The 25,285-nt window shown below is 44.6% G+C and overlaps 1 protein-coding gene across 1 annotated transcript in view; it reads left to right on the top strand.

Annotated features, from left to right (window-relative positions):
- LOC138511025 (cytochrome P450 1A1-like) overlaps positions 1-25,285 on the top strand; it is a 140,971-nt gene that overhangs the window by 50,531 nt on the left and 65,155 nt on the right. Inside the window, exons 3-5 of the mRNA XM_069626554.1 lie at positions 5,347-5,436; positions 5,529-5,652; positions 18,000-18,086. Coding sequence (XP_069482655.1) covers positions 5,347-5,436; positions 5,529-5,652; positions 18,000-18,086 — 301 coding nt within the window. The remainder of the gene's footprint in view (positions 1-5,346; positions 5,437-5,528; positions 5,653-17,999; positions 18,087-25,285) is intronic.

Consider the following 25,285-nt stretch of genomic DNA (forward strand, 5'->3'; position numbering starts at 1 on the left):
CTCACATTAAAATGTTCAGTATATTCTCCTCCATATACGAGCCTACTGCATGCCGAATTGTTTTTGTATAGCGACTAACAGCTGTCAATAGGGACTAGAGAAGATTTAGTGTCATCAAAGCCAGGCAAAGTCTTTTCCTTATGACCTTATCAAAGTTAGTTTAAAAATCAATGAAAACTAAATATGGAAACAAAATATCTGAGCCCAATTTTTATGTATAAGGGTCATTGTAAGAAAACGTTGTTGTAATCACTTTGGAGATCCGAGATCAACCTGTTTTCCGTCACCTAATCCTTTGAACAAGTTAATACTATTTTTCCAAAGATTTAAGCTGCACAACCTATCAGGGAGATTGGGCGATAATTTTCTGGTCGGTCTTTATCCCCCTTTTTGAAAATTGGTACTACTTCCCCCACACAACCGATTCTTAGGTGGAATACCAAATGTGTTAATCTCATTGAAAAAGGCTGTTACAACAAGGGAAAAGGGGTCCAAAGTTGCCCTTAGACCTACCAAGTGCTCTCTTAAACCCCTTAAGGATGGGTATAATCCATTTTCATGTCATCCTTGAACTCATCGAGCTGGTATTTTAAGTCAAGAAGGGCATTTTCGGTACATGGGAGTCGGCAGAATCGGGACTAGCGCACTCTCAGGATGTGGTTATCCTCCAAGTAACGCTGACTTTGGATGTAGGCAGCTCTGTCCAAAATGTTCAGTAGAAAGGGGACAGTGGTGATTGGCTGGTAGTTATTTGGGATCGCCGGGTCTAGCTTGGGTTTCTTCATCAAAGGGAGTATCAATGCTTCCTTCAGGGTAGTGGGGACAATGCCTGAGCGGAAGGAGGCGTTAATGAATGTGGTAATAAAGGGAGCCAAGGCTTTGGCACAGTCCTTAATAATGGAAGTAGGGCCTATCTCACCTTTGCACCGCCATTGTTTTAGGCTCTTTGACATGGCTGAGACCTACGTTTCTGAGACGTCACTGCATCGGAACAATGGGCAGTTGTGCCTGATGTCAGTAGGTGGTGGAATGGTGGGGTGGAGCAGTTGCAATGTTTTGAGTATGGCTTGTTTGAGAATGATTGTTTTCTGTAAGGTGTCAATTCTATCAAGCAAGGACTTCTGAATATTTGTGCAGCTGGCTTCGTCTTTAGTAATAATGGCTGAGGAGTTAGTTTGCACTCTAATTCCCTGAGAATAATGTAGATCTGCCGGGTATCAATTCTGGAATTATAGGTGGAGGATTTAGCAAGAATGAAAGCTGGTTTGTAGCATTTGGCTGCAGAGGTGAACTGCCACTTTAGAGCGTCAGAGGGTGATTTCTTCCAGTTAGATTCTGCCAGCCCTTTTTTCAAAGGAGGTCCGGGCCAAACCAACAGTTGATATGTACTGAGTGTTTGGATTTATGCGGTGCTGGGGGGGGCGATAGTGTCAGCTGCTACCATCAGTGTTGTGGAGTAAAGGTCTGCGAGCAGGAATGGGTTCTGGGTGTGGAGATGCTCCGATTGGAGTGCCTTGAGCAGGGTCATAATGCAATCTTTGGTGAGTTTTGGGGATCTGTGGGCCAGGGCCAGAGGCAGTGCAGGGGTGGCAATCATTGTGTGCCTGATGTGTGAAATGGTGAAGGACACAAGGTGGTGGTCAGACCACGGGCACAGGGTTTGACACTGATGGAGACCTGACACTTAAGGTCTGCTTTCCAATCCAGAAAGTGTCCTTTAGTGTGGGTTGGGGCGCTAATGCAATGTTTGAATCCCAATGTACTGAGGGAGTTGGAAAATGCGGTAGCATTAAGGTCAGAAGGGTTGTTAAGGCCGAGAAATAGGGTGTCAAGGAGAATGGTTTTGGAGGTAGGCTTAATGTTCATGCCCAGGGTATGTCCTCCTAGAATGTTAGAGTAGGGCCTTGCGGGATATAGATTACATGGAGTAAAATGGTGTCTGTATGCGAGATAGTCCATTTACTGATAGTAAATTGCTGTTCCACTCCTTAGTGACGTTGAACAATCTGATAGGGAGGGTGTCTTTTACTATTAGAGCAACACCTCCGCCTCTAGCATTAGGTCTGTTGGTACACAATATGGTGAAGCCAGTAGGGATGGCTAGGGACAAACCAGGGCCCAAGGCTATATACAGCCAAGTTTCTGTCCCAGGGCAGGACAAAGACTGATATGTTTGGGATATTTCTCCTCTGTGAAAGATAGTGATCTAAAGACTCTGCGTAAGGCTCTTGTAACTAGGACTCATGTCTGGCAGAGAGTCTCCCAGGACCCCCCTTGTTATTTGCATATTTCAAGTAACTTTGGGTTGCACCCTTAGTTACTAGGGGAATCCAGACATGGACCCCTTGCTCACTATTCTTAGAGAAGCACAGCTACACCCTACTGATGGGGTTCAACCAGACCGAAACACGTGTCTGGGGTTGTTGTTGGTACTCTCGTTCAGAGGAGAATTGCCGAGCATTTCGGTGCTGGACTGCCCCAGGGCAGGACAAAGACTTATAAGTTTGGGATATTTCTCCTCTGTGAAATATAGTGAGCTAAAGACTCTGGGTAAGGCTCTTGTAACCAGGACTCATGTCTGGCAAAGAATCTCCCAGTACCCCCCTTGTTATTTGCAAGTTTCTGTGAGGGCAAGGACAACTAGGATGCATGCAGAGATGAGTTTGTGGATGTCAAGGTCATGGGCTGGGATGGATCTGGCATTGTCAAGAGCACATTTTAGAGGTGTCAAGGGCGACCCAGATTTAGTAAAACGGTGTGGTGTGTTGGTCAGAGCAGGTGAGAGGGTAGCTTATAGGGCTGGCTCCATGCATGCAAATAGATTAACCTTAGTGGTCTGCATACTGGTTAGCTTGGCACCCTGATTGGGGTACTTAGCTGGTTTGTATATGGTTGAGGATGGGCTGGTGAGGACCAGTTTCTTTGTGTGAGTCTGTTTAGGGCCAGAAAATGAGTTCAGCCAAGGACAGCCTAGTTTATGTGAGTCACTGCTGGGCTCACAGAGCCCCCTGTTTCTTGTTACTAGGGCTAGTGGGTGCGAGCGAAGGGACACACAGCAAGTTCTTAGGCAGAGACTGCTGTTTCTGATGGATGTGGCCTCTGTTCGAGTAGGTGTGCGGTGGAGGTACTGTCTTCCTGCACCTTGTAAGTAGCCTTTATTCGGGAGCCATTTAAAAAAAATCCTCACATGGTATAGCAGACATTCTCTCTCAATTAGCAAAATAAGTATTTCCTTTAGTGACAAAATGTAAAAAGACCTTCTGATTTCAGTCTTTAGCTGCTTTCCTGAGAGATACCTATACAATGTTAAAAGCGACGTCATTTCACCAAAATGCCAAGGGTAGCGGAAGTGACATCACAAAACCCTTGACCTCTGATGACATCATAGGAAGTGATGACATTTGACCCGACCCCAATTGACATCACGGGAAGTGGCATCACGTAGCATTGTACCTCAGTACACAAAAAAAACTATGGTTACAATATCACTGTAATATAATATACATTTCATACAAGAATGGATCACCATATGTAGCATTAATGAGTGTGCATAGGCCCATAATACCAAATTACTGTTAACGTAAGCAGAAGTCCAACAGAGCAACCTCGACAATTGGCCATCACTCGGGCTAAACTGTGAACAGAGAGAGGCCTAAACCCCAAAGCGCAGACATGATTAAGGGAGCAGGCAACAACAAAGGCCCGGGATCTTCCATGCATATATATATATGCAATGGCTGCGCGAACCTCAAAACCACACTGCTCAGAACCCTGTAACCTTTAAGTGACGTGGCAGCTTGAGGGAAAAAGCAATTTGCCAGTCCTGTGCCATCACAGCCTGGGCTGGGGAAGCCACAGGGAGCATTGCAGCAGCAGCAGGGCCCAGGACGCTCAGTCCTGTGCGGTCTGCAGACTGGGCGTACTTTCTGGATCACGCCTCACCCGATTAACTGAGAATTGAGGAGATTTTTAAATCTAGGGGTCGCAAGTGGGACCACAGGGGTACCACCTGGGACCGCAAGGGTTGCAGTTGTGACCCCTAGTGACCGCCAAATGACGTCCCTGAATGTTTATTGCTATAGGCTTCTTTTCCGCTACCAAGAATTTGCAATGCAATAGTTCTGGAAAGTATGCTTTTTCAAAATCTGGCAACTTCAACAATTAAAATGCATTTGTAATATAAACTAGAAATGGAGGGTAAATCTTTGTCTTTGCATCCTTCCATCAGATTAGATTTGACATGAGATTAGCCAGAGAACATCAATTTTATAGCAAATGAAGTATTTTGAACCTGATTGATTTCTTAATACATTACATTGTATATTCATTGTGTGTAAATAATTAAACAAAGATATTTCGTGCATATGAATCCGTCTCTAAATTTGAATACTCGTATTCTTGTCATTTCTTTATCAAATTGGTTACTCATGTAATGCCCATGTGGCTGCATGTATGTATAGTCATGCTTACATGGAATATGAGTGTACAAGGAAACCCTGCGCTTCTGATTAGTTGCGTTTGTTCCATATCCAGACGATGTGACATAATTAAAAGAATGTGATTGCTTTCTGGAATGTGTAGTTTTTCAATTGCCTTTATTGGCTACATTCCAATCACGTTTAATAACTGGGTATTGTGTTTAATTTCCATGCATTCTTGATTTGCAGCCACCTGGGCATTTCATTGCTAATCAATTTTATGAACAAACTACTATCATTTAGGGCACTCATAAACCGCTTTGGCGCACAACACATGTCGTACGAATGTGTAAAATATCTTGATTTAATGGTTTACACCAAGATAATGAATCAGTGGGTTTATTAGCAACTACGCCAAGCACAAAATCGTAACGTGCTAGCAAACAGTTGTTCTCTGACTTTACTCAAGCCAATACTAGTCCTATGGCAGGGCGCAAAGGATTAACGTGCATTTTTTGTGCAAATGGTGTCAACAGTAGGCAAGACCCCTTTGCTAAGCCTATGTGCAACCCCGCCACGCCCCTATAAGTAGAAACTCAGACTTATTTTGAAGCAGCAGGAAGAGGGCACCACATAATGTTTTCACCCTTGCACAAAACCATTGTTAAACCAATCCTTCACCAGAGGCGTGGACAGGGTAGGGCCTGTGCGGGCATGGGCCACCCAGAATCTGTAAATGCCCACTCAGCAGGAGTGTGTGGATATTACGGATGTGAATATCACGTCGGTGAGCCCAAGTACATTAGCTTCAGGCCTCACTTGTTAGACAATTCTGGCTACGCCTCTGTCCTTCACATGCATTTTGAAACACTCAATATAGTATGTCTCTTTATATCTTACTGTATAACAGTTGATTATTTTTTTGCAGGTTTCAGCACTACACAGGTTGCACTGCATTGGATTATTCTGTACCTCCTTCAAAATCCAGAAAGTCAAGTCAGAATCCAGAAAGAAATCGGTAAACTTCAGAATCCACCCTGAATGTTTAAGTTGCGACTACTTCATAACAGGAATTCAAAGATGTGACAATATTCATCCTTTTGATTACAGATGAAAACATTGGAGATAATAGAGCGCCCCGTTTTGAAGACAGAAAGGAACTGCATTACACCGAATCATTCATCAATGAGGTTTTCAGGCATACTTCCTTTATGCCATTATCTGTACCCCACTGGTAAGCAATTAATTCACGGTGCGCATCAATTGACTGATATAGATCACGACTGTCTTATAAAATAATAGCAAATTACAGCATATGGCATCAACTCTAAACAATAATTTACAAAGTATCAGCATTTTTGCACATTAGGGCTCTCATTTGCTTCAAGGGTGCAGGAGTGACTGACATGGAGAAGAGAGAGACAGAAGACGGAATGCTGGGAAAGAGTGTAGACCAATGGGTGTCAGATAATGAAAGACAACAATGGGGGGAGAAATGGAAGGCTTGGACTTATCTATAGGGCATTGCCCAAAGTGCAGGAGCAACATACCGGCGTGGACCTGATTTGTTGCCCAAAGTGGCCCAGTTGCCCCGCAGATATCCATCCGCTCCCTGTGTGCACTCCCCTGCTTTTGCAAACTTCTCTCCTCTCCCACTCAATGTGCTATTTCCCACATCCTATTGCAATCTCAGGGTGTGTGGGCTATGAAGAACCTTCATGAAGAACATATGGAAGCCCAAAGAGTTATAGTGTATTTTATGGCAAACATATGAAAAGGCGGATTGTTATGAAGTTGATGGACATTTTTCAGCAGAGGGTCGTTAATATTTCATACAAACTTGTACGAACGACCGAGCATAGCACGAGAACTCAAAGTAAAGCAATCTCGAAATGGTGCACTTTTACAGCACCATTTCCGTAAGAATTGGGTAAAACGCCATTGAATTTAAAATCTGTTCTATAGGGTAACACATGAAAAAATCCAATAGATGACTGGTAACCAGCAGTGTATAGGAGCTTCTTAAATATAATATATTCCATCCCTTCCGCTGTATAGCATATGTTTGTGATGACTATAAATCAAATATATTTCGTCTTTGCACCCTACATTTTGTTCCTGAAGTTGGTGCCCACAATATTTGGCATCATGCCAGTGTAAATCACATTCATGATACCTATGACCCCACTATATCTCAGCATTGTCACTTTAAATCAAGTTCCTGAAACGTGTACCCCAGTGTGTGTCATCACTGCCATTTTAAATCACATTCAAACCATGTATGGCCCAAAATTATGTTATCCTGGACAAATCAAATCATGATTGTGATTTTGGTGCCCCAAATAAATGTCAATATTGTTACTTTAAAAATACTTTCATGATCCTGGTGCCCCCAATAAATGCCACCATTGACACTTTAAAACATGTTCATGATGCTGGTGTCCACACTATATGGCATCATTGTTACAGCCAAAATAATGTATTGATGCTAGTATCAACATTATATGCAGTTGTTGCCACTGTACAACATTTAATGATGTTGGTGGCCACACTTCATGTCATCACTGTCAATGTCCAATGTTGTTCTTGTGATGGAGTCCACATGATATGCAACGGGTGTCAGTGTAAATCACATTAACAAAACTAGTTCCCACAACATATGTCCTATTTGCCACTTTAAATCATGTTCATGACACTGGTGTCTCAATACATGTTCTGACTGAACCTTAAATGATGTTCATAATGCTATTTCCCGCATATATGTCATTGCCACTTTAAATCAAATCGTGTCCATGACACTGGCAAGCCAAATATATGTCATCTATGTCTTTAATGCCATTACAATTATTTTATGCTTGTCCACAACATATGTCAGCATTGACATTTTAAACCAAGTTCATGATGTTTGGGCCACTAATTTATGTTATCATTATCATTAAACAAACATTCACAGAGCTAGTGTGTAAATATTTCTATTCATTGACACTTTAAATCATGGTTATTATACTGGTGCCCTCAGTACATGTAATCAAGGTCCCTTTACATCGCATTCATGATGGCTATTCCCCCAGTAAATTATGTGAATGCAATTTAAAATGGGTTCATGATGATGATGTTTACACTATAGATCCTCATTGCAACAAATACTCCAAAAATAAAAACATCCCTTGCCCACATGGACAAATGGATTACAGGAAACAGACTGATATGTAACCCTACCAAGACAGAACTGATGCTCTGCAACCAAGCAATGTACAGCATATCTGAAATCCTCTGGTCTGGTGAGATGGGCCTTTGCCCAATACTGTCTGCAACAGTAAGACATGTGGGAACCTCCAGAAAACAATACACTCTCAATTTAAGCATAGGCCAAAGCTATTGCCAGGAATGGCTTCTTCCAACCCTGCACTCTCTGTTGGATCATACATACTTAAGCTTCCCCCACAGAGCCATTGCTGCGATTTCACTATCTAGACTAGATTATACCAAAAGCCTCAATCTTAGTTTCACTGACTACCTGATGAGAAAACTACAAAGAATCCAATATGCAGCAGCCAGACTACTAACAAGGATGACAAGGTTTGAACACATCACACTAGCACTATGTGCTCTGCATTAGCTGCCCATCAAGAAAAGGATTCATTCCAAAACCCTATGCAGCACCCGCCGCTAATGCCACGGAAAATGCCCACTATCTTCTGGGAGGAAGTTCCTACACTATACTGACTCCAAAATACAAGAGTTCACTCGAATGGAACCCATCTTGGAATCCTATTATACGTCAAGTGACACAAACCACTGGAGGGTGCCACTCATCGATACTCCACTGGTCCATGAATATCTGCATCATTATTTGGGAATCACTCCACAGCCCCCCAATGCAATGCAGAAATGAAACCCAGAAATTGACAAACCGTACACCCACCACCTCATCCCACCTTTCCTCATTCCCCACAAACTCTTCACCACAAAAATCTTACAACCTTTATGCTTCACTCATTTCCATCAGTCGACACACAAAGTATATCATACCCAACAGCTTCCTACACAGGTTCCTTCTATCAAAAACACATCCAATTAAACTCAAATCAATGTCATCTATTCAATCATTACCTCAATAATGACCTCACGACCAGGGGACTCCTTATCGCTAACTTGTACCTGTATGCACCTCTCTCAGGTACGTCTGACCTGCAATCATCAGCAGCAGAGGCTTCTGCATCTGCCTTCCTGCTATCCAACTAAAACCTCTCACAAATCATTGTTCTTACAGTGCCATGCACAACCAGGCCAACATGTGTGGCAGAAGGGCACAACATAAGACAACCCGCCTTATCTTACCTCAACTGTAAAAATGCTTTCAGAGGGTGGTATTCAGACTACCTGTAATCATTGCCACTGTAAAACTCTTTAATAACACTGGTGTCCACAATATATATCATCATTGCCACTTTAAAATCCCCTCCTGATGCTGAAGTCCAAACTATATGTTGTGGTTGCAATATAGCTCAAATTCATGATTCTGATGCCCCAAATGTATGTCATCATTGCTACTTAAAGCATAATTAATGACTCTGATTCCCCAAATGTATGGCATAATCACCACCTTAAAGTCATGTTCATGATGTCGGTGCCCTAAATATATGGCAGTGTTGACACTTTATGGCTTACACATGATGCCAAGGCCCCATTACATGACAGCATTGGTACTTAAAAGCAATTTTATGACGCTGATGCCCCCATGTATATTTCAGCATTACGGGTTTAAAATATTTTCAGGATGCATTGCCACTTCAAATTACTTTCAAGATACTGGTGACAGCAACAATCGTTATGATTGTCCCTTCATAAACACTTGCATTACACTAGCACACACACATATGCCATTGTTTGCACTTTTATTATGCTGCTTCCCCAATATATCTGGGTGTCACTTTAATCACTGTCAAAATGTTTGTGCCCCTAAAAATTATCATTATTGTCACTTTAAATTACTTTTATGTTGATGATTTTGTGACGAATTGACCTCTGCCCTGCAGGAGTACACGGATGACTAGATGAAAAATAACCTATTCAGCCACCCACTGCTACAAACCAAGAGCCATCTCAATCATAAAGATAAAACACTCACAGATAAGCGATTTACCTCCTTTGCCTTCTGTGGTAATGTGGGCAGAGGGAAGGCTATACTCTCAAGAGGGGTATGCATGGAAAACAGTAGCAACCGAAACAGTGAAGTATGACAGTGTAAAATAAGGACTGTCCAATCAAGGTTCTATAAAAATGTAAATACTTTAATTAAACACACAATGTACATTAATACCTCAATTGAAAACACTACAGAAACCCACCCTTGTAGAAAAAACAGACTATGCAAGATAGCAAGACATACCACTCTGTAATGAGACAGGGGAGAAAAGGTAATACAAGCCACAATTTTTATTGAGTTGCAAAAAGTAGTCAAAGTGACCTAGCCAGTCTCTAGGGCCCAACACTGGAAAAAGTTAGCTGTTACCATTCAATAATACCTTGTTATGGTTATTGCCGCTTCAACAGCAACCCAGGGTTAGAGCTGTTCTGTGAGCAGTTCAAGCCAAGTTCAGGTGCAGTGAGTCATGTTGATCCAAGCGGCAAGCTGGTACTGAGTCATTTTGAATACAGTGGGTCAGAGTAGGTCAGAGTGGTTTGAAGGCAGTGTTTTAGTAATGCAGGCTGGGAGTCTCACCAGGATCGGATCAGATAACACATAGATTGCAGCATGGAGAGCTCAACGAGCTGAGCTATCATACAGCTTTGCTTTTAAAAATGCAATGCCACAATAAGAGAACATGTCAAATCTAGTTGAAAAATGTAGGCCAGACAATTGATAACACTTAACAATGTGGCTGTAATATTGATGATGCACAGTAAAAAATGCCATGCCACATTAAGACATAAGTAGATGAGTTGCACCAACATGTCAATCTAACCACGTAATAACACTTATCATGCCTACTTTATCATAGATGCCCAGAAAGATATACCATGCCACAATAAGGAAATGCTAGATTGCCTGCACTCAAATGCCTGTCTAGCCAGGTAATTACACTTATCATGATTACTTTATCAGAGATGCCCAGTACAAAATGTCAAGCCACAGTATGACATTGCTAGACTAGCTGCACCAAAATGCCACTCTAGCCACATAATAACACTTATGATGCTTACTTCATTATATATCATATGCCCAGAAAATATGCTATGACAAAGTAAGAAAGGACTATACTGACTGTACTCAAACGAAAGGCTAGACAGATAATATCACTTATGCTTACTTCATTATAGATGCCGAGTAGATATGTCATGCCACAGTAAGAAATGATTAGACTGGCTGTACCGAAATGCCAGTCTAGCCACTAATACATTTCATGCCTGCTTTATCATTGATTACCTTTATGTATCAGACACACGTCTCCTGCCCCACCCTTCCCACACATCCCCTCTCCTTCCCACCCTCCTCCGCCAACCCCCAAAATCAACTCCTCTGGCCATTATTACCTGAATGACCCTCTTCCTCATCCCATTACTTATGTATGAGGCACAATGCTTCATAGACAAGTACTGAGACGAGGAAGAGTGGGAGTAATACAAATGCCCAGTAAGTAATACAGGTATTTAAAACAAGCACACACATACACACAGCACTAGCTCATTTACACATGCACTCATTCACCATTCATTCACACACAAGCAAGCCCAGCCACCAAAACATCATGCACACACACACGCACAAGTACACACACACCCATACACACACACATCTACACAAACACACACACGCACACACACACATACACACACACACACACACTTTTTACATTAAAAAAAAGACATGTTTTTACCTTCCGGAATCCGTTGCTCCTTCTCTGCAGGCATGAATCTGGCTCCCATTTTCCAGCACACACGCAAGGAACCTCTCGCTCCTGAGAGGAGGAGGGGCTCGGATTTTAAAATTATATAACTTCCTTTTGAAGTCACTCTGACTGACTTAAAAACTAAATTATTTCTGTTACGGAAAATTAAAACAGAAATAATTTCTTTTTGAAGTCAGAGTGACTTAAAAATTAAATGATTTCTTTTTTAAAAAGAAATCTTCCCCAAGGGTCGCGCAGAGTTTACCTGGGCCACAGTTGTAACCCCCAAATGACGTCCCTTACTCTTCTACAGCTGAACTAGGCTCAGCGGTCTGACACATACGTGATACAAATTGATTTTGCTTGGATAGTTGTGAGAGGTATGTCTTATATTCACCATTTAGCGTGCCGGCAGGACAGCATACTTATAGTGTGAGTAATGGCCAACTAGCAAGGGTGTAAAAGTCTTGCCTTTATTGATTTGTATTAATAAATAAAATGATGCAGTAATTTCATCTCTGAATGGGAAACCTGCTGATCAGTTTGCCCTTTCATAAACTCAATGTTAAAATAATTGTGTGTACTTGTGCCCTACTGCTTCAGTATCCTCATTTGCAGCACCTGCTCTACCAGTGGAAAAGAGTAGGTTCAGAGGTCACAGGTACCATCTTGACAGCTGCAGTGACAGCCAAGCCTCTGCAGCGCCTTGGCAGAATTTTAGATATGCACCCCTGTACCAGAAACTGCATAGCTCTTCGGATCCTATCCTGGTAGCATGGTAGACTGTACATACATGCCATACTTGAGTTATGGTATGGTGGCCAGTATCTCTCATAGTCATCCTAGCCACATTAAATTGATTTCACACATGTGTTAGCCCTGTGGACCCAGTTCAGCTATGTAAGGGTATGTGTATTCTGGTCAGACAATGTTCCCCCTGCCCACTGGCAGGAATGTAATCTTGGGGCATTGCCTCTCTTTGCCCAGGAAATATCCTTTCCCCAGGCACCGCCACACCACAGGAAACTGGCGTGTGAACAAGAACACCCATTCACAAAGGGCTAAGCTTCACACCAGAGTGCTATATTTCTAAAGGTTTTTAATTCTATAGAGAAGTGAAGGGAGGTGAAGTTAGTGTAGTCAGGGAAAGATCTGTATAGTTTCGGGAAGATTCTGCCATCTTGTTTCTCGCTGCCTCTCTCTCTTTCCTGTTCCCTCCACTTAATATATCACAAAGCACTTGTGAGGCAAGAAGTGCAAAGTTCAGTCATTTCAACATTGATTGGACCCCTAAACCAAGCTCGCTTTGGCCCAATCACCTGTGGGCATTCACTTTTAAAATATGGGGTCTCAGACCATTTCTTTGAATCATCTCTGGAACCCAACCCTGAAAAAAGATTTGGCTGGACCCTTCCGAAAGAGCAGTCCACTCTAGAGTCCTCTTGTTTTGTGGTGAAGGCAGGTGTTCCAAGGAATAGGTGACTACTGTTCCCCAACCATCCCAAGGGACCATTGGTGTCAACTCTGCTGCTGGATCAAGACTGCATCTCTACCAGTCACCCTGTCAGCTGTGACCTCTCTATGTTGAAGGACCACTAATGGTTTGTGTCATCTCCACCGTGTTTGTGAATGTGAGGAAAGGACTAACTTTGGCCCTTGAGACCCTGGAGTTTGAATCACTGCTCCTAAAAGCCTGAACAGCCAATATTCCTATGTTTTCACTGCCGACCCACTACAAGGCTTAATTTGAGAATTCTTGATGCCAAGCGAGCCTCCAGGAACTTTCAAATTCATCACTCTCTGAACTGCCATTTGCTGTTGAATTCCGTTTGCCGCTGCACCGAGAAAGCTGAAGCCCATTGCTACCTTGGCTCAAAAAAACACAGTACTGCTGCCTTACATTTCTCAAGTAACCATTAGTAGCACCAGATTCTTCTGCTCCTGTTAACTGATCAACCCGACCCTGATGTCTCCCGAAAAAGGGACATCCAAGCTTCTGAATCAAATCAACTCATCTTCAAATCCTGGTACTAGCTAACTGCTGTCGAACTTCAACCACTTACCAAAACAGTTAACCACCAATCCTCACAGCTCGAGTAGATGTGTTGCAATGGCAGCTACCTCATGGTTTAAACCGTCTCAACACCAGCTTGCCGCTAGCCATCATGACTAATGCATCCTCAAACTGAAAAGGACCCGCAAATTACACCACTGTCGAATTGCTAATAAGTTTGCAAATGTATTATTGACTATCATCTACCCCCGTGGTCCATCTTTGGGTCCTAGAGACTGGACAAGACATTGTAATCCCTTTTTACAACCTCAAGAACATATCCTTTGAATATTGCAGTCTTTTATTGCCTTTTCTCTCTGTCTCATTACCTATTACCTCACTACCCAGAGTGCTGCATCTATTCGAACTTTGCATATTCTGTGTTCCTTGATTAAAGTACATATTTATGTAGAACTTTCATTTGACATTCCTTTATTTTGGACGGTTTGGGTTGAGACTGAATGACATTCACACCCCTTTTGAGAGCATAGTCTTCCCCCCGGCCCACGTTACCACAAAAGGCGAAGGAGGTATATCTCTTTACTTTGCCTGTTTTATTTTTATGATTGTGTTGGCACTTGGTCTGTAGAGGTATGAAGGCTGAGTGGGTATTTTCGCCTCTGCTCATCCTTTACTCCTGCAGCGCAGAAGTCAATTTGTCACAAATATTTATATAGTTCTTGGGACAGGGGTGCATGTCTTAAATGCTGCCACTGTACTGCAGAGACCTGGCTGTCCCTGCAACTGTCAAATGGGCAGCTCTGTCCTCTGAATATGCTCTGTTTCAATGGAGAACAGGCTCTGCAGGTCAAGCTACTGATGCAGAAAGGCTCAGGTGTACACTATGCTTTTGGGCATGGAGCTTAAAAAGGGAATCCAGACAAAGGGCCTAGAAACACTGCCTCATCTCCCCCAGATTAAACCACAAAAGAGGGGTGGGGGAAGCTTCCCAGCCTGTGCCCCTGCACTCTGGAATGAGCTCCCTGGCCACATCCATGAAAAACTTTTCTATGGCAGCTTCAGGAAGAAGCTCAAAATCTACCTCTTCAATTAAGACTCTTTCCCCCCTACCCTGTGTCCAATCCCTTCCTCTATATTCTTCTCCTTTATCATTGTAACTAGAGCCTTGATGCTCTCGAGATTGGTGCGCTGATACAAATGCCTAAATAAATAAATCTGATTGGCAGATTACCCTTTCAGAGATGCAATTACCTGCATCATTTTATTAATTATTACACATCAAAAAAACCAGTGCTTCTACACTCTTGCCTGATGGAAATTCCTCAAAGGCTCACTCAAGGTATGTCATCACATCACATCTTGTGTTATGTTATCATGTTATGTTATGTTATGTCTAACTCTTTTGTAGTGTAGCCAGCGCCTTAATACTTGTGGGTTTAGTGAACTTTATAAATGTAAAAATAAATACATAAATCACTTCTATAGCGCTTACTGCCATTGGTATGGTCTTAGAGTGCTGTGGAGTTAAACGCCTTTTGGAAGACTGCAGTCAGGGATGTAAGAGGTAGAGGAAGGATTTCTAAAATATCTGTGTGCTCATTCTTAGCTTGCACAAAGGTGGGTCAGGGTGGCTAGTTGTCAAAGGAGTGGGATACTCAGAGCGGTCAGATTATGTGAATGGCTTGTCCGAATTTTTGCATGGATCTCAGCTGTGTTTTATAGGATAAGATAATGCGTGTTGTGGATGTGTGTAATCAAGTAGATTGTATTGGTAGGTATGCAAGGGAGTGGGCCAAGCATGTGCAGATGTGGTTATCTTTGTTGTGGATGTGTGCTTCCCGTTCCATAGATGAGAGGATGATTCTATTTGGAGGAGATTTGACCGATCGTGTCGTAAAGGCTTGAATGGATTCCTTCAGTGTGGCAGGGGGATGATGTGTCCCCCCTTGTCGACTCTTCAGTTGTCCCAGCATTCCCTTTAAGGCATGAGAAAGATTCTTCCAGCAGTTGGGCTGAATTGTTCAGGCTGTTGAAGGGTAGCGAGTCTTTCTAAAGGCTAGGTGATCTTCTACGCTATGGATTGCTAAAGGGATAGAGTTCCTGATGGTGGGTGCTTGGACAGAGAAAGATTAGCCCCCTAATCTTGTTGATTTGTTACAGGTATGACCAGGATAAGTGCTGTGCCTGATCAAAGTTTTCTGTTAGGCCTGAATTTTGTTTGTGCTTCAGGTATTCCAGTCCTGTGTTGTGAAGTGCCCTGGTGGGTGATGCACATTGCCTTGCAGGTGGATTGTCGCCCAATAGGGAGCCAGTGAAGCACATGGAGGGTGGGTGGGATGTGCTCTCTAGGTCCTGAGGGTAGGAGGAGCCTAGCGGCAGTGTTTTGTACCCATTAGAGTTTACTTAGTTGTTATGTGGTACTCCCAGCAGTAGGGCTTTGGCATAGTCTAAGTGTGAAAGGATAATATCCATCATTGCAGACACTCTGTGAGGGAAGGTCAGGTAGGGAAATAAGTGGTGGAGGGTGTGAATGTTTAAGTTGCAACTTTTTGTCACAGAGTTGACATGATATGTGAGGGCCAGGTCCGTGTCCATGATGCATCCAAGGTTTTTTATTGTGTTGGAAGAGGTGGGCGGAGGCCAAAGAGAGAGTGGCCATAGGATGTGATGGGTTGGGGAAAGACCGTGGTTTTCCCACAGAGCATGATCTCAGTATTGCCTGGGTTGAATATGAGGTAGTTGACAGTCAACTAGTGCTCAATTTTTGAGAGGCATGTTGACAGATTGGGGGATGAGGCGGAAGGGTCCTTTTTGGATTTTGAAGACGATTTGTGCATAGTTGTAGCAGGTCAGGCCATGGGATGGAATGAGTGCAGGAAGGGGGCTCAGGTAGGGGTTAAAGAGTAGTGGGGAAAGAGATGCCCCCTGCGCCAAACCATGGGTGACTGTGCGGGAGGTAGAGGGGAAAGGATGAAGGTGTATTAATCAGGATCTATTGCAGAGGGAGGAGGATATCAACTTCAGATTGAGTCCCTGATGCCGAGAGAGTGGAGTCTGTCCATGAGGGTGGGATGGCCAATGGTGTCGAAGGATGCTGCGAGGTCGAGTCAGATTAAGGTGGTGCAGCCTTTGGAGTCTGAGTGAAACTAGGCCATATTCAGTTACTTGTTAGGGTCGGAAACAAGATTGGGCGGAATTGAGGATCTGGTTTTATTCTGTGAACTGGCATAGTTATGATTGTGCTGCTTGGTCAGCTAGTTTAGTTTTGAATCGGTTTTTTGAGATGGGTTTGTAATTGGTCACATTGAGGGCTCAACAGTGGGCTTTTTGAGGAGAGGCTTGATGTTGGAGGTTTTGAATTCTGCTGGTAAAATGCCAGAGTTGAGAGATGTGTTGACGATGGATGTGGGAAAGTTCCTGGTGCTGCTGGGTATTAGGATTTCTTTGAATAGACAGTGGAGGCATAGCTCTCCGGGGGATCCTGAGGTGTAGGGATGAGTTATTAGCTTGGTAAATTCGGGTTGGGAGAGAGGGGTGAGGGATGAGAAGAGCAGAGCAGCGTCTGAGGTGGTACTTATGTCCCAGTTAAGGTCGGGAGAGGGAGGCATGAACAAAGCTATTTTTGAAGCGATGGTGTAGTCTCTTTCTGGGGCTATGTTGTGAAAGAGGTCTGAGAGGGAGTCGCAGAGAGTTTGCATGTGGATGGGAGTGGAGGCGGTGCATGCTGGTGAATAGAATTCAGGGATAAGATTGTGGAGTTTCTTGGCTGGTTAGGCGTGTTGTTGATTCAATTCCAGTAATATGAATTTTTGGAATTGCGTATTTCTGCAAGGTAAGCCATAAACTGGTTGGTGTATGCTAGTCTATTTGAGGGTAAAGGGCCTGCACGCCATCTGTGTTCTATTTTGTTTTTCTGCATTTTTAGTGTTTTAAGGGCAGTGGTGAACCATTTGGAGGCAACACCTTGTCTATTAGAGAAGGATCTGAGAGGGGCGATGTGGCCGAGATCTTCATAGAGGCAGTGATTGAAAGTGGGTGATGGAGATCTGATTGGAGAGGAGGGTTGGGAATGTCAGCGAGTCCAGAAGGGATTCTGAAAGATCAGGAATTACTTTAACTTTCTTCCATAGGCGAGGGTGGGTAAGTGTCACCAGGGCTGCTGGAGGTGGGGTGGGGTTCACTTTTGAAACATTGAAGAAGATGGCTGCGTGGTCATTCCAGAGGAGTGGATGAGGTGGCAGTACAGAGATGAGGTCTGGTGAGCTAAAAATTTGCATCAAGGGTATGACCTGCAGAGTGTGTGGTGCCAGACACTAGTTGTGCTAGGTGTAAAGATTCCAGGTTCCTTAGCGGGTCCCTCTGCAGACCTCGTAATAGGGCAGCCCGGAATGAATGGGGCCGGTCCCTTACCAGCACCATTCATTCCGTGGTCGCCTGGGTCGTAATGAGGCCCTGCATCAGTTTGTTGATCAGAGTTGTTAGTGTGTCCCCCACAATTCGACCATTCAGGAAAATCTGTCAGTCATATGTTCAAAGATGTGAGTAATTATAGGATTTGTTTTCTATTTACCACAAATATATATTTAAATCATTTAAAAAGTAAAATGTCATATTAGATTCCATTTTCGTGGTGTAATATCTATGAACGTTCTTGTTTTTCTTTTAATTTTTCAGCACAACCAAAGATGTTTATTTGAATGGCTATTTCATTCCTAGGGATACTTGTGTTTTTATCAACCACTACCAAGTAAACCATGATCCGTAAGTACTACTGAAATGGTTATTTTCTGCATCTATGCATTGTAACCTCTTAATAGTTTTTATTTTAAAAAGCCTGCACCAAGAATTTTCATCACTCCTGAAGGCTTGCTTTTCATGTCTCAAGGCTAGAATTATTTCCTAGCTTATTTGTGGCAGGACATTTCTGGAAGATCTAGGATTTCTGATCAACTTTGGAAAGTCTGAAATATCTGCTGTATGCCAAAAGAAAGTTCTAGGTTTTTCTACTTTACATGAACCTGAAACAACCTTTTCACATACAGCAAGCTAAGGTGGTGTAACTAAGGCTTACATTAGAACAATGGGGTTTGTTTGCCCCGTTCAATGCGCGTTCCCTTTCCCATCTCCTCCCTCTATTGAATGCTTCAGAGGCTAAACAAATCCATAAAAGGAATGTGATTTGTCAAGATGCATAATAGATGTACAGTAGGAGTTCGATAATACACATATCATACATGTTATGCAGTGTTTAATTTTCACACATGTCAAGTCTCAGGAAATGCAATCAAACAACCAGTAATATGAACAGAAATCGTTTTTAATAATAATAGATTTGCCCTTGGTTGAGTTCTTTTTTGGGGGGTCCTCGTGGCTACCTGTGCCCGATATTGTGTTGGTGTTTCATGCACCGTATGTTATAGAGAAGAGGTTGCCCTTGCACTAGGGATTTTTGAGGTACAGAAAAAATAGATTTAAAAGGACATGTTATGGGACTGCGCATGCACGCCAGATGCATGCAGGGCTAAGCACATCGGCTCCTGGCGGCCGCTACACTTATCCTACATTATATCCCCTCTTCGCTGCTCTAAATCACCCCAGCTGCGCACGAGCAGATGCGGACATACCAGTGCAGCCGTCGCCGCATCTTGGAGAGGAATTGGATTAAGGGACGCTAAAACCAGCCTGAGGACAGTGAGGGCAGGGCGCGACGTAATAACCTCAGGATCCTTGGGATACCGGAGAAGGAGGAAGGACCCAGAGCAGAACTTTTCCTTGAGGATTGGCTGGCTCATGTCTTCGCCCCCAAAAAACTTTCCAAATTCTTCTCCATAGAAAGGGCACACAGGGTGCCCACCAGCCGACCTACCACGGGAGCCCCGCTTAGAACAATAATTGCACACTTATTGAACTATCGAGACCGCGAGGCGATCCTACAAATGGCAAGGGCCTCTGGCCCGATCACCTACAACGGCTACAGGGTCGTCGGGTTCTATCCTGATTACACCAAGGAAGTTCAAAAGGCCCGCCAGTCGTTTGACTCTGTCAAGCAGAAACTCCAGTCGCTATCAGTCAAATACGCCCTGTTCTTCCCGGCACTGCTTAAAGTCCACTACGAGGGCACCACTCATCAAAGATGCATGGGATTGGCTTGAAACACAACACATGTCCTCACTGACTCCAGAGCATGGCGCGCACCGCCTGACCCACCTGCGCAGAAACCCTGGTCTGGGCGGCCCTCGCCCCCTCGATCCCCGACAAGTGCGGATGGTGACACTACGCAGCATCTGGTCATCAGCCCCACAGAAAAGGGATGAGGCCTCCACAATACGGGGACTAACCTTCACTACAGCAACATGGGAATGTTAATCTAGCGTCCGCCGCTTCTCAAGCAGCGCGGGCGCTACCCCAGTCCGGGTCATCCCGAGAAAGTTTTCTATGTTATAAGTTTAATGTTTGGGCGACAGGTGCTCCCAGTTGGGGGGGAAGTACAGGGTGGGGGTGTTTTAAGGGTGTAAGTAATCAGAATCACAGGATGAGAAGGCATGACGCCGACATATGCTGGCATGAGAATCAAATTCTGTCCACAGGAGGGTCCAATGACACCCGAGCTACCCAGTCATCAGCCACACAATCACAGGACAACCTATGGATGTCTCCCTCTGGTAAATACCTCTGCACACCTTGGAAATACACAATACCATCATTAATCCTTCCAGATGCCCCACTACGAGACCCACGCAGATAAACTAAACACCAACACCCTATCCTTATTGTCCTGGAACGTTAACGGCCTCGGTTCCAGCATAAAACAAAGATTGGTGCTCCAGTATCTCAACCGGTATTCACCCGACATAGTTCTCCTCAATGCAACACATCTGATTGGCACGAACACCAACTTTTTAAATGATACAATTACCCGCATACCTGCCAGGCCAGATTCACCAAAGGCGCCAGGGCTACAATGATACTCGTCCATAAACAAATCCCCCTACAGATCAGAGAAGTCAGAACTGATCCTCGGGGTCGCTATGTGATACTGCTCGCTGACATCTGGGGTGAGAGGTGGGGCCTCGCCGCAATCTACCCCCCCCACGCTCACAAAAGAATTGCTGTCTGAACTGCGAAACTTGCTCCTGGAAGAGGAGGCCAACTTGTGGGTAATAGGAGGAGATTTCAACGAAGTGATGGATGTCACAGTCGATAGGTCTCACAGGAGGCCCGGAAGCCGACCCGCCCTGACATCGCTCGCCATATTTGATGAAGCACTGGGGCTGACAGACACATGGCGCTCACTCCATAGTGACGAGGCTGGCTTTTCCTTTTACTCCGGCGTGTATAAATCATTCTCGAGGATTGACTATGCCTTCCTCCCCCATAGCACAAACCATAGACTTCTATCTGCTGAATTCCTTGCAAGAGGAATTTCGGACCACTCTCTGCTCCTTATAACCATGAAGAACGCCTGTCAACGCCCGGATTGCAACTGGCGCTTGAACACATGTCACTTGCGGCTCCCTGAAATCGCGGAAGAACTTTCTTCTTGAGAAAAAGACTGCAGAATACTTCGAACTAAACAAAGGCTCAGTGGAATGACCGATCTCGATCTGGGAAGCATATAAAACGGTCCTCCATTGGGAAGCTATCTCGGCGGTTTCCGCCCACCGGAAATGACATGCCCAAAAGGTCAGGGACGGAGAAGCACAAGTACTAGAATGCGAACGGCAAATCCTAGCACATAACCCTCAAGAAGCAAAGGAAGCCCTGATCATGGCACAAGATGCCCACAGCAACATAGCTCTGGACAACGCACGAACAGCCCATCAGCTAGTCCGGAGCCAAATTTATGAACGAGGGGATAAAGCAAACAAAACCCTGGCCTGGTTGGAGAAACGGGAACAAAGCAGAGGACAGGTGCGTGCTATCAAATCTCCGGAGGGAATATTGCTGACGGAAGACTCTGACATAGTGGAAACATTTGCTGCTTACTACAAGAAACTCTATACTCCACACACCGGACACCCTGCATTGGAGCCCTCTTGCTATCTTGACCGGATTGAGATCCCAAAACTCTCACAACACCAATCAGACCTCCAGAACGCCGAAATTACGCAGATTGAAATACAAGAGGCGCTCGAACAGCTCCAACCCTGGAAAACCCCGGGCCCCAATGGCTTCCCCACGGAAACCTGGAAATGCCTTGGTGGCACACTATCGACTCATATGACTGCATGTTCTTATGTAGTAAAGAACAAGGGGCACTCCCCCCGGACCTCAGGATGGCGTGCATAGTTGTCATACATAAAACCGGAAAACCCCTGGAGGAATGCGCCTCCTACCGTCCCATTTCACTGATCAATGGAGAAGCCAAGGTCCTCGCCAGAACACTCGCAAATAGACTATTAAAGGAAATTGAGACACTCGTCCACCCAGATCAATGTGGATTCATGTCCAATAAATCCACCCGCATGAACTTATGTAGAATTCAACTTGCTCTGAGTAGACCCACAGAAATACTGGCTCCACTGGCCCTCCTGGCGGTGCACTTTGAGAAGGCATGTGACTCTGTGGGGTGGGACGCCTTATGGGCAATCATGGCTAGAATGAACCTGGGCAAACATTCATATCATGGGTCAAACTCCTCTATGCATTCCCAGAGGCCACGGTGAGGGTGAACGGCAGGTCCTCCAAACCATTCCCTCTAGACCGAGGTAATAGGCAGCGGTGCCCATTGTCTCCACTCCTCTTCCTCCTTGCCATCGAACCACTAGCAATAGAACTCAGAGCAAACAATAATTGGTCTGGATTTGCCTGGCCGGGGGGAGGGGTAGATCGACTCTCGCTCTATGCGGATGACCTCCTTATATACCTCAGCAACCCGAGTACCTCATGCCCGACCGTCTCCCTTATCCTTAAGGAATACCAAAACTTTGCGGGTCTAAAGCTGAACGAGGCCAAAACCATTTACTTCCCGATCCAAGGTGGCGAGTCTGCGATTCCAGAGACCTGCCCCTACCATGTCTCTATCAGGGAATTTAAATATCTGGGCATATGGCTCAACCCGACACTGGATGGGCTCCTCCAACTCAACCTTCAGCCCGTACTAAAACGGTTTAATAGAGATGTCTCCCACTGGCAATCACTCCCCCTATCGCTAATAGGTAGAGCAGCACTATTCAAGATGATGACCCTCCCCAGACTCCTGTATGTTCTCCAAAACGCCCCGCTCACTATCCCCTGGGAAACTTTCACACTTACTGATAAGAATCTTCGCACACTGCTATGGAGAGAGAAACAACCCAGAATTGCCCTTAGCACGCTCCAAAGATCGGTATGGGAGGGAGGCATCGGCCTACCCTGCAAATGCGCGTATTATCTAGCGACACAGATAGGGGTGGTAAATGATTGGCTACACGCAGATCCCACACTACCACACATCCGTATTGAAATAGAGACCATGTCCCCAGTACCCCCACTACAGGTCCTGTATGCCAACAACAACCAACTCCCGACGCTAACAAAAATAACACACCATATTTCCGCTGTGCCTGGCGAGACGCACATAAACTGGTCGGCTGGAAAGGCAAGCCAACACTATCCCAACCCATATGGCATAATGCACACCTCCCGGAAATAGTGAAAATGGGCTCTTTCGAACACTGGGGGACAAAAGGGATAAATACACTAGCGCATGTGATCCAGGGGGGTCACCTCCTAAAATTCGAGACCATGCAGGAGCAGTTGGCTTGGCACCTATGGACCAGTTTCGGCAAGCGCAGCTGGCCCACGCCATTCGCACCCAGTTCCCGGATACAACAACTATTCCCCCTTGCTCTCCCATTGAGACCAATGTCCCCCCGCAACACATTCCCTCCAAGGTCACCTCTACCCTCTATCAGGCCCTCAACTCCTTCGGGCCACACAACCTGATAGGCTCAAAGAAAGGTGGGAAAGGGACGTAGGTGTACTTGAACCTGAAGACTGGATGATGCACTAAAGTCCCCTAGAGAAATTGGGATAGAAGCCAAGCTTAGATTAATACGACTTAGAATCCTCCATTGCTCGTATTACTAGCGCACTGCCATGGCCAGGGGGGGGGGCGAGGATGGGACATGCATTAGATGCAAAAGGGGGGGGGCGAGGATGGGACATGCATTAGATGCAAAACTGTGCCGGCCACCTTCTACCATATGAGCTGGGACTGTCAGGCGATACAAGTGTTCTGGGGGGACTGCATCAATAAGATCTCTACTGTCCTGGCGACGCCAATTCCTAAGGATCCCAAAATGAAACTTCTGGGCATCTGGGGAGAAGTGGACTTGACAAAATACGAAAAAATGTTTTTGGCGGTTGCGCTGGAGGCGGGCAAAAGGCTCATCGCCGCTAACTAGGGCTCTGCAGACCCACTGTGCCCGAACTGTTGGAGCAATGAACTGGACAGATGTGCCGCTTCAGAGCACCGGATCTATAACGCACGGGGTTGTCCCCGCAAATTTGAAAAGATATGGGGGAAATGGCTTGATGCTCACTGAACAGCATTTATCGGTCTCGCAACTGTCTCACAGCCCCTCGGCCCAGCAGTGTCTTTGCCGCTGTCGATATTGATTTGTTTTTCTCTGATGAATGCCTATGTTTAATATCTATGTTGTCGTTGTGTTGTTTAAATGCAATAAACAGAGTTATAAAAAATAAAAGCACATGTTATGATTATTGCAGCATGTGTATACTGTGATGGCAAGTGGAAACGTATCAAATTTATTTTGTCCTATGTCATCCAGTATGAATGGTAAAAAAGTGCTGGCGGTACTGTCTGTTCCTAGTGAGGGGAACCACCGGCAAATGACCGAGCTGTCTCGGTTTTGTAGAAACCCCTTTTGTACTAACACAGAGTCCAGAGTTCTATTGGTTCTCTGCGTATAGTAGCATATGGAGTATCACAGAAGATTACTAAAGAAAAGAAATCCCTTTTGGAGTTTTGATCAAAAGGTAAATCCTCTGCCACTTTCCAGTGTACTTGTTAATTCCTTTGTCTCTGGCCGAGGGAGGGCCTACCGGTTTCAGTGGTAAGACAACGTAAACCACTTTCTTCAGGGCCAGGAAGGTAAGGAGCCGGTAAGTCTTTAAGGGCTGCTCCAGTGTGGATTAAGAGTAGGCTGCTTTAGATAGTTGAAGTGCCCCACCTGTAGAGGGAGGGGAACCTCACTAGTACTTAACCTCTCAAAATGCATACTTAATCAAGACCAATTACACCTCCTAGAAAAAGGCCTTTCCTTTGTCCCAACCGCACAGCACGACCTCTTCCAAACCAGCATTGAAATAGCCCAACTGGTCAGAAAAATCAGGCTAAAAAAATTCTTTGCGATCATCCTGTATAGAGACAAAGAGAAATCTGCAACAAACTTAAGAGGGAAATCAACATTCTACCCACCACCTAATGGCATAACTTCGGAATCAATCACATTTCAGAAGGCCCTTGAATACCTGGAGAAAATTCAAATATAGGGACACAACAATTTCTCAAAAAAAGACAAAATAGCATTAAAGGAATTTACCAGCAATAATCAAATAACCATCAAACAGGCCGATAAAGGTGGAGCCACGGTAATTATGGACATAGCAGATTACAGACAGATGGTCATGACCCTCCTGGGGGATCATTTAAGCTACAGACAACTCGGCAAAGATCCCAGAGAAGACATAAGGCTACTCATCATACCCATCCTGGAAGAAGCCATTGCGGAAGGCGTCATTAGTCCCAAGGAATATGAATTCCTCAACCCTAAGGCACCAATCAGACCAGCATTTTATGCCCTCCCCAAGATTCATAAAGGGATCACACCACCTCCTCGAAGACCAATAGTATCCGGGATCGGATCTATTCTGGAACCTCTATCTGAATTTGTAGACTTTTTCCTCAGACCAATGATAGGGAAAATGCAATCCTACCTTAAAGATACTACTGC

The sequence above is a fragment of the Ambystoma mexicanum genome, chromosome 6p (assembly GCF_040938575.1).
Source record: "Ambystoma mexicanum isolate Mex_15411 chromosome 6p, UKY_AmexF1_1, whole genome shotgun sequence".
Classification (NCBI taxonomy): Eukaryota; Metazoa; Chordata; class Amphibia; order Caudata; family Ambystomatidae; genus Ambystoma; species Ambystoma mexicanum.